This window comes from Genypterus blacodes, unplaced genomic scaffold (assembly GCF_046128005.1).
Source record: "Genypterus blacodes isolate CSIRO-AG114 ecotype Tasmania unplaced genomic scaffold, CSIRO-AGI_Gbla_v1 ptg000021l_1, whole genome shotgun sequence".
Taxonomy (NCBI): Eukaryota; Metazoa; Chordata; class Actinopteri; order Ophidiiformes; family Ophidiidae; genus Genypterus; species Genypterus blacodes.
Genome location: NW_027466834.1, coordinates 2683786 through 2697626, shown reverse-complemented (window position 1 = coordinate 2697626; position 13841 = coordinate 2683786). Strand labels below are relative to the sequence as shown.

Here is a 13841-nt window from a genome sequence, read left to right as displayed (position 1 = left end):
TCTGTCAACAAGAGCTGAGTCATCTCTATCCTTCACCACCAAACAGTAATCAAGGATCTCATAATGTTGGTGTAGATTGAAATGGGAGGAGATGCGGTGATGCACATATAGATCTGTTTGAGCAGGAAATGTGCTGCTGTTAGCTTTCATGTATCGCCAAAGGGCCTTCCAATGAACCAAAAACATATTAATAGTTTTCGAAAAAATCTATATGTATGTATGCATGTGTGTATCTGTCTGTCTGTCTGTTTATACTGAATATTTATCTGAGAATCTTTTTTATCTACCTAATTTTGTAAGTATTGTATATGGTCTGTTGTCTTTTAAGATCAAAAAGCAATATAGAGCAAATCTGTCACACCTGGTAATGTCTTCAATCTATCACTGTAACAATTATTGTACATCAAACATTACATGAGAACCCCCATCAGTTCAATCCTTATAGCAATTTCAGGGAAAATGCGTATTTTTTCTTGGGAAACTGCACATCATATAAAGATTTAAATGCCTCTGATTAATTGATGTGATTTTGCACCCTGGACCAAACCAACTCTACAGTCAAATGGCAGCTTGTGTGCAGGCTGCTGTATTATTCAGGTGACTTTAAAAGCATGTCAACTCAATCACAGAGGTTTTACTGGCAATATCATGTCCTGTCCCACAGCGCAGCTCAGGAGCTGAAAACGCTCCAAAACCAAACCAAAGACATCACGTCTACAACTGTAATAAAATATTTTCGTGATAGGGTTGTCAATTTAAACGAGTTAAGTGTAGGTTTCACTTTTATGCTCCTGGTTTTTATAAATTGAGTATATTTACACTAAATAACTCCTTTTTCCTTTCTTTTTTTTTTTTTTACATTAAAAGCTTCAGAGATGTTTAAATTCCTGTAATGTGAGGTCACATGATCTTCTTTGTATCCTCCTTACTGTTCTCCATTTTTTGAACACAGCGCCATATACATTCCCGTATTCCAGTCATTTAAATGCATGTCCATATCTGTGTCTAGCAGGTCAAAATAAGTCTTGACGCACAAGCCTCTTCTTTTTTTTTTACTCTCATGACGGAAACTTTTAGGTCAGCCTTTGTTTTGTCAGAAACCTGTGTTGACCGCTGCAGACTCTTCCCTCGTTCACTTGGAATGAATCATATAGGGTCATATTTCTGAAGATGCCGCAACTCAAATTTGGGATCAGCAGCTCAGAGGGAGGAGAGAAACGTTTAGGGACATTTTCCTGCCTCATTGCCATGAGGGGAAAACAAGCTGTGCAATGCAGTGCAGGATCAGCACAATCACTCAACTTGCTCTTTGAATCACTTTCATTATGCAACCTTCAAAGAGACATTAGGCAGCAAAAGAAGCTGTCAGAATACAATAAAACTGCAATTATTTCTTGCATGTAGTTGAATGTGGTACAAGATAAACAGAAAGTATTAGGAAATACTAATATTATACTAAATATTATAATACTAAAGTCTACTTTTAACAACCCAACAGCCCCTGATTCCTGTTTTACTTTCTAACTTTATGATGGTTTTAAATTGTTGACCATCAGAGAGATATATTTCACCTTCTATCCAGGAAACAGTAATTTTAATCACCACTACCATTTAATAAAGAAAATATCCATACAATGTCAAGAAAAAAATGTTGTTAAGATATTTTATTGACATTTTCAGCCAAAAAAACAACATTGGAAATTAATTTATATCATGGTGATAGTACAGAAGAGAATCAATGGAACAAACAAGGAAAACACAGATAAAATCAGTTCCATCACACGCTACGAATCAGATAAAAGTTACATTTAACACAGCTGCTGCAGTTATGTTTCACTATATATTGTAGCTAATGCAGAGTTAAGGAGCGAGGGATTGGGGCTAGGGTTCAGGGATTATCATTAGGTTACATTTTTGGTTGGGTATGGGGTTTCAGGGTTTTGGCCAGTAGTTGCAGGTCACACACAGCATGGAGGTCAGGGATTGGTATGATGAGGAAGAAAGGAAGGGGGGATAGGAGGACAGGTTGCACAAAATAAGAGGTTGATGAGGAAGAGCTGCTTTGTGCTGACAGTGCATTTATCATTCCCTCTGAGTTATGCAGGAACATGTTGGGGAGGGGGATGAGGGACGTGTCTGGCGCATGCACCTGGTCATTGTTGCCAGGCAGCTGCAAGTGGGTGTGGTCTTGGGTAAAGCAGGGCAGGGCAGAGGAAAACCATGATAATGCAACAAGAGAGGAGGAATCACGCCCCTGGCTCCTTGCAAAAGACAATTTCCAGCTCGCTACGGTAGAGCTTCCCTGCATCAGACAGGGCCATTATGCTCTTCCTGTAGTCTTCTAGGTTGTTTGGGTCGAAATCCTGAATAAGAGGAGAAAGCATGTAATAGCCAAATTAAAAAGAATTCCCCACTTCAAAAACAGAATATGTTGCAGCAGGCATTACATGCCATACAACCATGCATTGTGTGCAAAATATACTGAAAACATTGGCTCAGCTGACCATCTTGTTGGTTTGGTGGAGGTCTTTTAGCAGGGCTTCCAGCTCTTGCTCATCAATGTAGCCATTTCCATCCTGAAAGAAGTGACAGAAATATCACATGATGTAATTTTGAGGTGAAAAAGCACTGAATAGAAAATTAAACCGTAGAACACATGAACACAAAGTTTGGAATTTCCAAAAATATATACAGTAGATGTCAATGATGTTCTACTACCTGTCAGACGTGTGTCCTCTCTATAGTCTATTTTATATTAATTCTGATTACAATAATTCTGGGGCACAGTGTTGCTGTTTTGCTCTATGAATCACTCAACCATCCTGAATGCACCAGCCAAGGGTTCATTCAATTTTAATGATTCAAAGAAGACTTCCTATCAGCTCTATGAATAGGTTTACATTTTATGTCAATATGGAACCACTTCTGTAACTAATGAGCTGTGGCTCACAGTATTGTGTGGTTCCAGACAAACATGCCCAAGTTGCTGGAAAATATCCCTTGGCAACTGCTACAACATTATTTATCTCAGCTCAGTCTCATGATGATTTCATAGAATCTGAATCCTAGATCGTGGGAATAATGGCTGAGTTCAGGATTGTTGGGAATAACAGGGACAACAGCAGGTATCTGCCACTCCTCCTTAGCATGTTCTATATGCACATATTCCCACCGCAGCCCCCAACAACTGCTGCGGCTACTATTGCCAGTAGGACTACTGGGTCTATCAATAATATGTTACTTCAAGTGTATTAAAATTATAACATTTACTAATCAGGGATTATTGAGAAGTGGGACAAAAAATCTTGAACACATTTAAATAATCTGACGGATCGCCGAATTTAACAGGAAAAAATACCGGCCTGCTTAAACGTATCCAGGATAAGGTGAAAAGAGGAAAATTTTGAGCTGGATGTCATTTTCCTACATTGCATAATCCAAGTTTGTCAACTGCATACGAGCAAGGGGACTTTAGCATCATCAGTTTATTAAGTCCCTTGAGGAAACTGATGCTGATCACCAGGACCTGCTTTACCACTCAAATGTCCGCTGGTTTAGTTAAGTCTATGAGTGTGGGAGCTCAAAGGGGAGATTAGCTAATTTTTGGAGTCAATCCGGAAAGCTGATGATTTTCCTGAGCTGAGCAACAAAGATCGTCTTTGTGATTTTTCTTTTGCTGTGGACGTATTAACGCACATGAATGAGCTGAACGCGAAGCTTCATGGGAAAGATCAATACAATACAGACATTTTATGAAAATAAAAGGAAAGAAGTGAGCATATAGGGAATGTATGCAATACATTCCCTATATGCATGTTTACGTATTTTTATTAGTGCACATTTGTGTAGTCCGTACATGATGTCATGAAGACATTGTGAAGGTTGTGCCATTTTGGCATCTCGTCAATTTTTCTGATTTCTGAAGTTGGCTGATCTTAGTGTGAGCCCAGTAACACAAGTTGCCTCTTTGATCTCAAAACGAAATGATGAAGTGATTATACACATAAATGGCAGCTCTCTATGTGCAGAGTGTCTACATGAATGGACCACAGTGCCTCATCTATTATTGAACAGTCAACCAAGTCCTCTGCAACAGAGAGCAAACCTTCAGAATGAGCATGTACTGAAGCCCCCAGATTGCTTTGAAGGAGTTTAACCTCCAGATAAACATTCAGTCTTGTTCTTCCACAACAAATGTCAATCGTTCCAAAGATTCTCCTAGCTGTGTGTTTGCATCCATGAATCCAGCAAAAGATTTGGATTGAAACCATTTCCACCACAAAAGCTCGAAAAAGTCACCTGAGCACTTTCTAGCTAGTTTGTTTCCTATAGAAATAGATGGAGGTGATAAGGGACAACGTTTTTTTCATCCTTGGCTGTTGTTCTTTCTGGTTTGTTGTACTGCATAAATATTTCTTGTTTGTTTCATGCTCCATAAACAAGATTAGCTGGGTCCTTTAAAGGAGCCACAGTAATGTTGCACTCAGGCAGTTTGAAAGCGTTCATATTTAGCATCCACAGAACAACACCAGCCAAATAAAGCACTTTGATGCTAGGAGGTGAGTATGAAATGAGAGACACTTGTTCTTTAAAGGCTTGTTTTACTTGCCGACCTTGGCTTTGCACCATGCATCACTGGTGACAATTGAGCCCTATTGCGAAAAAGAAGACTCTTGGACAAAACTCTTTGGCCAATAGAGAAATTACCGCACTAATAATAAATGATGAAGGGCATTCATCTGTAAACATTAGTCAAGCTATGACTTTGAGGCCAAAATTGACAACTATTTTTTCAGATTCGTCCAAAGTTCTATTGATTACATTTTCTGAGCTGCTGCCACAGACGATGCAACGCGTTGAACAGTGTTTGTCCGTTAACGCTCCATTGAAATATTGACCGATTGCATGGGGACCTTACTAAGACAATGTTTCCAATCCAAACTTAGCACAGCATCAGAATAAACATGACCATACATTTGTTCATTTAGGGCAAACACGAGAAACTGGAAACATCTTGTAGCTGCCTCTATTTTCTTTCACTACACTTTTCCCTCTGCATCTACGACATATGACTCCCTCAGGTGGTCCAGGCCACTGCTAATGTATAAAGTGTGGCTATTTATTAAATGACGGAGGAGCAAACCCTCCCTGAGCTGTTGACAAAGGTTCAGATGCGGCACACCCAATCATTTCCCTGCACAATGAGGATCACCAAAACACATATTTGCATATTCATGATTTTGACAATAGGTAGACTCCAAAACAAAACACTGTTTAATCATCCAGATGACTTGGCTCAATAGTCAAATTTTTCCTCTCCTCTCTTGCAATTCATTACCTACTTCGCTGCATAAAATGTTCCTTTTGTCATCTGGCAAAAGGAGCAGATATATTCCACTATGTTTTAATGTAGAGAGTCCTGAACCTTCCAGCCAGGTTCTTTAATTCATTTATTACCATCTTGCCTGGTAGGCTGAATAAAATGTCACTTACCTTGTCGTAGTAGGTGAAGATGGCATTGAACTGCTCCTTGGTCAGCTTGAGACCCTGTGAAACAAAAGGCAAACTTTCACTACAAACTGATAAAAATGTAAAGTAGAAAAAATGTGAGAAACGGCAATAAATACATAAATAAACAGGAAAAATGTTCATCAAAGGTAAAGGAAGAGAGGACAACAAGTTATCAAGGATGTGTCATGTCATGAATTGTTCATGCAAAACACTGCTGTTTTGCATGAACATTTCTTTATGCACCACACTGCTTTTACTTTAAAAGCAAATGGAAATCGGGTAGGCCTACAGTCTGTTTATCTGGGTTAAACATTTGATTTCAAAATGTTCCCCACCTGGAATTTGAGTAAGAAATTCTCCTGAACAGGGAGAAGCCTGTGAGAGAGGAAGACTTCATTAGCCGACGCACAAGCTATCTTGAACATAAACAGGCAATGTGCTGACTGATTGTTCAACATTTGTACAGTGAGAAGATGAAAAATTTAACACTACCTTGCCATCTCTGACAGGCCCAGCTTCCCATCTTTATTCAGATCAAACATGGTGAGCTACAAAGTGGGAGCAGAACAGAGAAAGGACAGAGGAAACGGAAGGAAAGCGTTGTCTATTATAGCTGTTAACATTATGGCAAAAGTGGTAAGAATTGAATGGACAGTCACATTTCTTTACTATCTGAAACATTTTGTTGGCAAGAGTTTATATCATTGTAGTATTAACTAAATATTTCTTGTTCAAATTGACAGGCACAAAACCGAAACGTGTGACAACAATTGGAGTAAGGATGATGTGCTTTTAGTGGAAGGTGTGTTAAGTCCAAGAAAACCTCTACATTGCAGGGGGTGAACAAGCTGTGTGTGTCATTAAAATTGTCCAGGAGAGGCTTTGGTTTTCAAACTTGTATTCTAACTCTTGTCTACTGCACCAACACAATGTCATTCTTTATATCAGCTGTTACATTTCCTCTCAAGAAAAGCTGAAAGTCTGACAGCAAAGCTTTTGTTGTTGGAAAGATTGAGGTGCCATAGTTCAGAGGTTACTGCCAAAATCATGAGATGATATTTTGATATTAATGGGAGGGGAACAGAGCCAAGAACTGACACGGTACCCAAGTCCGGTGAGGTGATATTCAATTGGGTCGGGTTGCCAGCTATTGCCTCCAGCTCTGATCACCTGGTGCATTATAACTACTGTACTGCCACAGGGGAAGAGTCTTTTTGAGGTAAGTGTAAAGGAACGATCGTCATTTACAGCAGAGCTACTGCAGGATGTCTTTAAGTTAAATTCTTATCTCACCATTGCTCCAAACATGTCTAAAACTGAACGAAGAATAAGAGTGAAGAAGTGAAGGGAAGTGAAGTGAAGTGAAGTGAAGTGAAGTGAAGAAGCAGATGTTAGTACATCTGGCTGGTAAACCTACAGGACACGATGGGTCAGTCAGCTACATGCTCATACTGCTATTGAAGCAATAGTGCAGCCCACTTGTCCAGATGGCTGCCAGATATTAGCTCTCATAAAGAACAAGAGCCTGGCACCTATGTCATCCTCACTGCATAGTGTAGGGTTTATTCTATAATCCTAATATTAGGAGTTTCATTCCTATAGAGACAAAGTAACTTTCAATTAACTTTGGCATTTCAAGTGTATTGTGCATTGCTGGGATGTTAGGGTTTTTCCTTTGTGTGTGTATGTGTTAATGACTGTCTTACTATGGTCTGTGTGTACTCCTGCAGCTTCTCATCATCATAGCGCCTGTTGGCCTTCTCCAGCAGGTCTGACAAAAAACCCTGACAGACACATAAAGTTGTGACATTTCTTCACTGTACAAATGAATAGGCCTGTAGAAAGAATCACACATCTCATCTGCATGTGTGCATTGTCAAATTATATTCAGTTATTGCTTAAGCATCTTATTTCTGGATTATCATCATCTGCAAAACATTTCCAGGTAAGAATCAAATTCACTACCGCAACATAATCTCTCTCACAGTCATCTTTTCACAGGAGTAATTTCCAGTAATTTCCATGCCAAACATGAATCTTCACATTTATCCTCATTCGCTCTGTGTTTTGTAGACGTGTTTAACCAGAATGAAGAGTGTTACATGTGAATTTCAACAACCATTCATAATTTACAGACTCATCTGTGGGTTTGAATGCATTTCTACATGCGTCAACCTTTGAAGCAGGTAGCACAAATGTGGGGGAAGTATCTATATTTTTTAAAGCTTGGTTTAAAATGCAGTTTCATGTGCGTTTACAATTCCAATACATACCTTCAGTTCAGCTGTTTCAATGAAGCCACTGCGATCTGAATCATATTGCCGCCATGCCTAAAACACACACACACACACACACACACAGTGATACTCACACACACACAGTGATACTCTTAAGCAAACCATTAAAATTTCTGCCCAAGATAAATCCTGGCTCAACGAAGCCAAGAGTTGGATTTTTGCTGGTGCAGAGCAGAGCACACTTTCAGAGGAGGAGGAGGAGGAGGACTACAAAGGCTACAAAGCCTGTGTAATCAAATAGTGTTCAATAGGATCCCATTCACACACACACAGAGCAGAGGGCAACCAGAGACAGAGGGAGAAATGAGCGAGGGAAAGAAAGTCATTTTAATGAATGTTTTAATCTAGCAGCTGTCCATGTCCAAAGAAGGGCTCCTTATCAAAGATGGATGGCTTTCCCCCTTCCCTTTCTCCCCTCTCCCTCCCCCTCTCCCCGCACCTCCTCTGGGCTCTGCAGAGAGGAGCTACAGTGGTGTTATCCATTATATATGACTCTGAAAATAGAAGGTTCTGCTTTCTCATTCTAACCCTTTAAAAACCTCCCTGCCCACTTCCTCTTGCCTGAGCTCCTCATCAAAGACTGATCCCCCCTCCTCCCCCATCTCTTGTTTTATGTTCTCTAACTGTTCCTCAACTTCCCATTGACATTTCCTTCATGTCCTTCTCACTTTACTTTCTCATGCTTTCTCTCCTTTGCCCTTTCCGTGCTTCACCCTCTCACCCACCCTCTCTCCAAGCCTCCTGTTAGATCCATTCTCTCTTTCCACTTTAAATTTTTTCCCAGCCTTGACATGACACAGGAGACAAGGACAGTCTCTTCCTCTCTTGAAATTGCTTTCTAATTGACTCTTGTACAATTCTTACACAGCAGCAGAGCTAAGACACAACCAGACATTTTCTTTTCTTATCTTATCTTTGGATTTATAGCACCTCTCACTTCCCTTCTAACTCCATCTTCCAAATTATGCAAGTTGGAAACTGCCTTCCATCTGCAGTGTTTTTGCTGAAGACTTGGGCTAATGCATCATTATTCACACAAGGATGCTCTAGATAAAATGGACCATTTGGAGCGCTTATGTTTTTTCAAAAATGTGTTTAACTGTGTGTCATCACAGAGAAAGTTCATACTGTGGATATTTGTTTCTTTCAGTGATCCATTTCAACTGGTCAACGAGGAGTAAAGTGTATAGTATAGTATAGTACAGTGTGTGTGTGTGTGTGTGTGTGTGTGAGATAAAATCTTTATGTGTCAATCAATCATGCTTTCACCAATTTAGTGCATCTGTAATGTCAAAATCAACTATTTGACATAATTCTGACGTATTTAGGAACAAAATCTCACAGCAGATGGATGGCAAAGTTCAGCTTGCATTCTATTCCTGTTTGTTGTATTAGATTGGTGCTGTTACTAGATTCAATACCTCAAAACCAGACCTGAATACGCACAGGAGATAAGAGTATCTGTGGTTTCATTACACTTTACACCAGATTATTTCACAAATTACCACAGACATCCAGAGAAGAATACCTACTCCATAAAATGATGTGATGAATGCCATTAAAACAAGTCGACTCTCAACTCTTCATGTTGGCCTCTAGTCTACAGAGGACTATACTTTGTGAACAAGTTTATGTTATCCAGTCCAAAGGTATTACAAAGAACAGATCAAATGCACTCTAGAAAACAAACTCTTACCAGCATGAACTCAGTACTTGAGGTGACAAACTGCCGAAAGCAGAGCAAGAAGTTCTCCTCAGTCGGGAGAATCTGGGCCAGCTGGAGAATGGAGAGAGGAAATTCATGGTGTTATATCTCTGATTACGGTTCATTCTAGTGAAAACCACAGACTTGGAAGCACAATAAAAAGAAGCTGCATCAGGCTTACCTCTGACAACTCAATACGTCCATCTTTATTCATGTCAAACTTCGCCATGAATTCCTTCATCTTTTCTCTGAATGAGGGGTTTGAAGGGTCCTAGAAAATGAATGAACATGCACAAGCATTTTGGAAATGAGAGTTTTTAATGTGAGTTGTGTATTGGTGTTTGGTTTCAGTCACAAACTCACCACTCCTACTCCTTTCCGTGCAATCTCCAACTCCCTGAAGAAGCTTTCCAGCTCCTTCCCCTCAATGTAGCCATTGTCTAGAAGACAGAAAGACTTATCACTTACCAGCAGATTTCTTAAGATGATGGAAATGCGGAAAAACTCATCAGCACGGTGCACAGATTTAATCACAGGGTTCATGGCAGCTTTGTGTCAAACAGATACCGGCACAGTTTGGCTTTGCATTAGTATTGATTCAAACATAAGCCTTTACTAGAAACTCTTCCCATTTGGTTCAATAAATGACACCACTGACTGCAGAATGCAAGCTGATCGTGGCTCAAAGACAGTGTGTTATAGGGAAGGGGGAGGTATATATGAAAAATTGCTTTTTTGAGATTGTGAAGGTGGAAGTCTATAGGCACCTTCTTTAGACATTCTGGTATGGTATTGTATGGTATGGTATGGTATGGTATGGTATCTTATCTTATCTTATCTTATACATTACCCCTAGTAAGTATGGCCTGAGTGGCGTTCACCTAGGTACAGCATGTGAACCTGTGCCAAGATTCAATCAACAAGCAAGCTAAATGGCTGCACAGATGCCCCCCCAACCACAGCGCAGAGACAACATCATCTACACTTCTTTGTTCTATCCATGGTATATACTGTATGTACGAATATATCTTGTGTGTGTGTGTGTGTGTGTGCATGTCTGTCTTAATGATGTTGTTGTCAAAACGCTTTCAATAAGCAAGACAATCCTTTGCTGCCACACAACTCCTTTGGGTTTATTGACATGAGGCACTCTAGAGAGCAATGCCTAGCATGATAATTAAACAGAGTAAGATGTGATTAACTACAAGGCAGTGCTGCATGATATGACAATAAAATGTATTTATAGGTTGGTTATGCAAGATTGCTGTCACATGTCTAATAAATTCATGCACCCATTCACCGTATCATATCTATTAAATTATAGAGCATCAGTTTGTGGTTGCACTGTGCCTCTATTCTGTTTCAAGGTTTGCATTCAAGACACAACAATATACCTAATGGACCCTATGGTTTTCCCCTGAAATTCTATATGTGCTGCAGCCTAATTAGCATTAATATCCCTCCTGTGCTGTTAGGCCTATTTTGCCCTATACTGTCATGTGAGCCTGAATTTAGTGAACATGCATGCACGCAAACGTTTCTGTTTCCGTTTCGTTGCTAGTACTAAATGCAATGTAAAATATGAATGTGCAGATGGATGCAGCGCAGTGAATACTTTAGTGGATGACTAGTTTATTTCCAGATCAATTTTAATGTCAAACATTACATGTTGTAATGAAGACACATATGTCTTTACGATGCACTTGCCATCCTACACAATCCACTATAAAGTAAAAGACTTAAATGCACACTCTTGAGGAAACTAACTAACTAGTCTCTGGAGATGCTGGTGAAAGCTATTTACTGGGGTTCTCCTATATAGCTCCTTTTTATAGGAGAGTACAGTCCACCCCCATTCAAAATGAATTCAGATAATAGAAAGAAGGTAGATGCTGTGTAATATTATGAATTCATTTACCAACACAATGTCTCACAGCAAACCTTCTTTTTTTGTAAATGGTATTATAAAGCCATTAAAGCCTGGTCTTTACTGACACAGTAGGAAACATGAGAAAGATATGAAAGTGAGAGACACATCCAGATGAGATTTGATCTGGGGCCAACCGGGGAATACGCAGTTTCATCATCTCTAGGTGCATTGTCTCATGTGTATTCAGAGATGTTTACTCAATCTGAGCAAACAAATTAGCTACCCTTTCTTTCTGCAGAGCCCGTAGATACTTTGAGTAATGAGAGCTGAAATCAAACACGGTAGCCAAATCTGTTGGATTTGATTTGCAAAGTGGGTCAGTGCAAAGCTTTGAATGTAAAATGTCTTGGCAGTGAGACTCACACACCTGGATGTAAAAAGTGCTTGGACTGATAGGCTGCCCAAGAATAAATAAACAAATAAATGACTACTTTGACTTCAGCATATAGGAGCTCACACACACACACACCCCACCCATCCAGCACACACACCCACACCCACACCCACACCCCCACCCACACACACACACACACACACACCTTCCTCCCTTTACCTTTAATCATGTGCACAGACTGATCATCCCTTTAGCAACAACATATTAAGAAAAGTTCCCAACTTGAACAAATAGTTTCAATGACAAACATAATGAGACAGATGAGTGGGGGTCAATTTAGTTTTGATTTGTCATGAAATTCTATATTCATATCCATATCTAGAGGCAAAAGCATTGACTGCACTCTTCGATTAAATCAGCCTATTTTAGATGGGGAATTGTATATCAATACGATGACTATCTGCAGGGGGCAATTCAATACAAGATGTCGATGAGTCTGGTTTATACATGTACTTTACAGCCACATCACCCTCTGCTTTAACGATCAATTGGAAGTGAAACAACTCAATTAAATTCGTCAGTTCAATCAGTTCAATGCGTGTTTATACATATCATAGCAATTACTGAAAAAAGGGCACTGCCTTGGAGTGGGAATGCGCGTCTCCAAGAGCGCACAACGCGCACAAAATCCATTTGAGAAAAACGATAGATTAAGATTTTATAATTTAGTACTTTTTACAAGATCTCTCTCTCTTTTTTTTCTTCTCTCTCTCTCCCTCCCTCTCTCCCTCTCTCCCGTCGCTCTCTCTCTCTCTCGCTCTTGCTGTCTCGAACGTGCAAAAAAAAAGAGAAAAAAAAGAAGAAGAAAAGAATGGATGTATGGAACAATTCCAAAACATTATTATTGGCTGAGTCCCTTCAGTTTCAAACATTCATTTTGAACATGCCGAACTCAAACAAGTTCTGGAGTATTTCTGAATGACAATGCAGTCATTGCATTACCCTTCTAAGATAAATAGATGTACAGTTGTTGATTTTTTTTCTCCCCATTCATTGACATGATCATTTTCAGTTAAATTCTCAGTCCATTCTGTTATTTTAACAAATCAACTTTTGTCAAGCAAAGGGAAATGTCGTCCTACCATCATTGTCGAAGTGTTTCCATATGTCAAGGAACTCGGATGCGGTGACCTCGGCCAGTTGGAGCTGAGGAACCTGTTGTTTGTTTGCCATGATTCTCTTGACAGACGCGGTTGTTCAGGCGACAGTAAATCCGGTATCAACTTTTCTCTGATCAGACACTCACACTGTAGCCCCGCACGCTGCCCGCCGCTTTTTAACCCCGCCACAGGACTGGCAGTATCGCTGCATGGACACTGGGGGCGCGCTCAACCAACTGAGTCAGCGACTGTTTGCCTATCTCTCTCTCTCTCTCTCTCTCTCTCTCTCTCTCTCTCTCTCTCTCTCTCTCTCTCTCTCTCTCTCTCTCTCTTCCCCTATGTGTGCACATGTGTGCATTGTTTGTGAGTGACACATGAAAGAGATGCAGAGAGTGTATTATTGATGCTTTGTTTTAACAGTAAAGGTACGCGTGTGTGTGCGTGTGTGTGCATGTGTGGACAGACTTAGTGTTCATATCACATCTGTGTGTCCTCCAGCCTGTCTGCCAGTGTGTGAAGCTTCATAGAGTTAATTGGAGCTCACATGCTACTCAGTTTTTTCAGACTGCCTGCTGCCAGCAGTGATTAGCCCACATAATACATGTACATTCTGGAAAATTGGAGCATAGAATAAATAAAAAAAACATAGTACATATATATTTTCCTCAATCTCCTCAAATTGTACAAATACTGTATATACTGTATACATATCTATCTATACACAGTATACAATATGTAATATTGGGCCATCCACTGTTCGGAGAAGCAATTTACTCGGGCTACAGTGATATTACTGTAATGAGCAGCAGGGCAAGTATTTCCTGAAGCATTTTCCTGCTGCCGGATAAAATCTGCATAAAGTCAGATTTTTGCATGTAGAGAATTTTTTTTTTCTCAGAGTCAG

The 13841-nt window shown here is 39.9% G+C and overlaps 1 protein-coding gene across 1 annotated transcript; it reads right to left on the bottom strand.

The window, feature by feature from the left end:
- Positions 1 to 1747: 1747 nt before the first annotated feature.
- Positions 1748 to 13062, bottom strand: calb2a (calbindin 2a). The gene is made up of 11 exons (XM_076142404.1): positions 12920 to 13062; positions 9877 to 9953; positions 9695 to 9784; positions 9505 to 9585; positions 7785 to 7841; positions 7218 to 7295; positions 6004 to 6059; positions 5847 to 5886; positions 5494 to 5547; positions 2505 to 2576; positions 1748 to 2363 (listed from the first exon to the last, which is right to left on the bottom strand). The coding sequence occupies exons 1-11, from the start codon at positions 13008 to 13010 to the stop codon at positions 2247 to 2249; spliced, it is 813 nt and encodes a 270-aa protein (XP_075998519.1). The 5' UTR covers positions 13011 to 13062; the 3' UTR covers positions 1748 to 2246.
- Between the last annotated feature and the right edge of the window lie 779 nt (positions 13063 to 13841).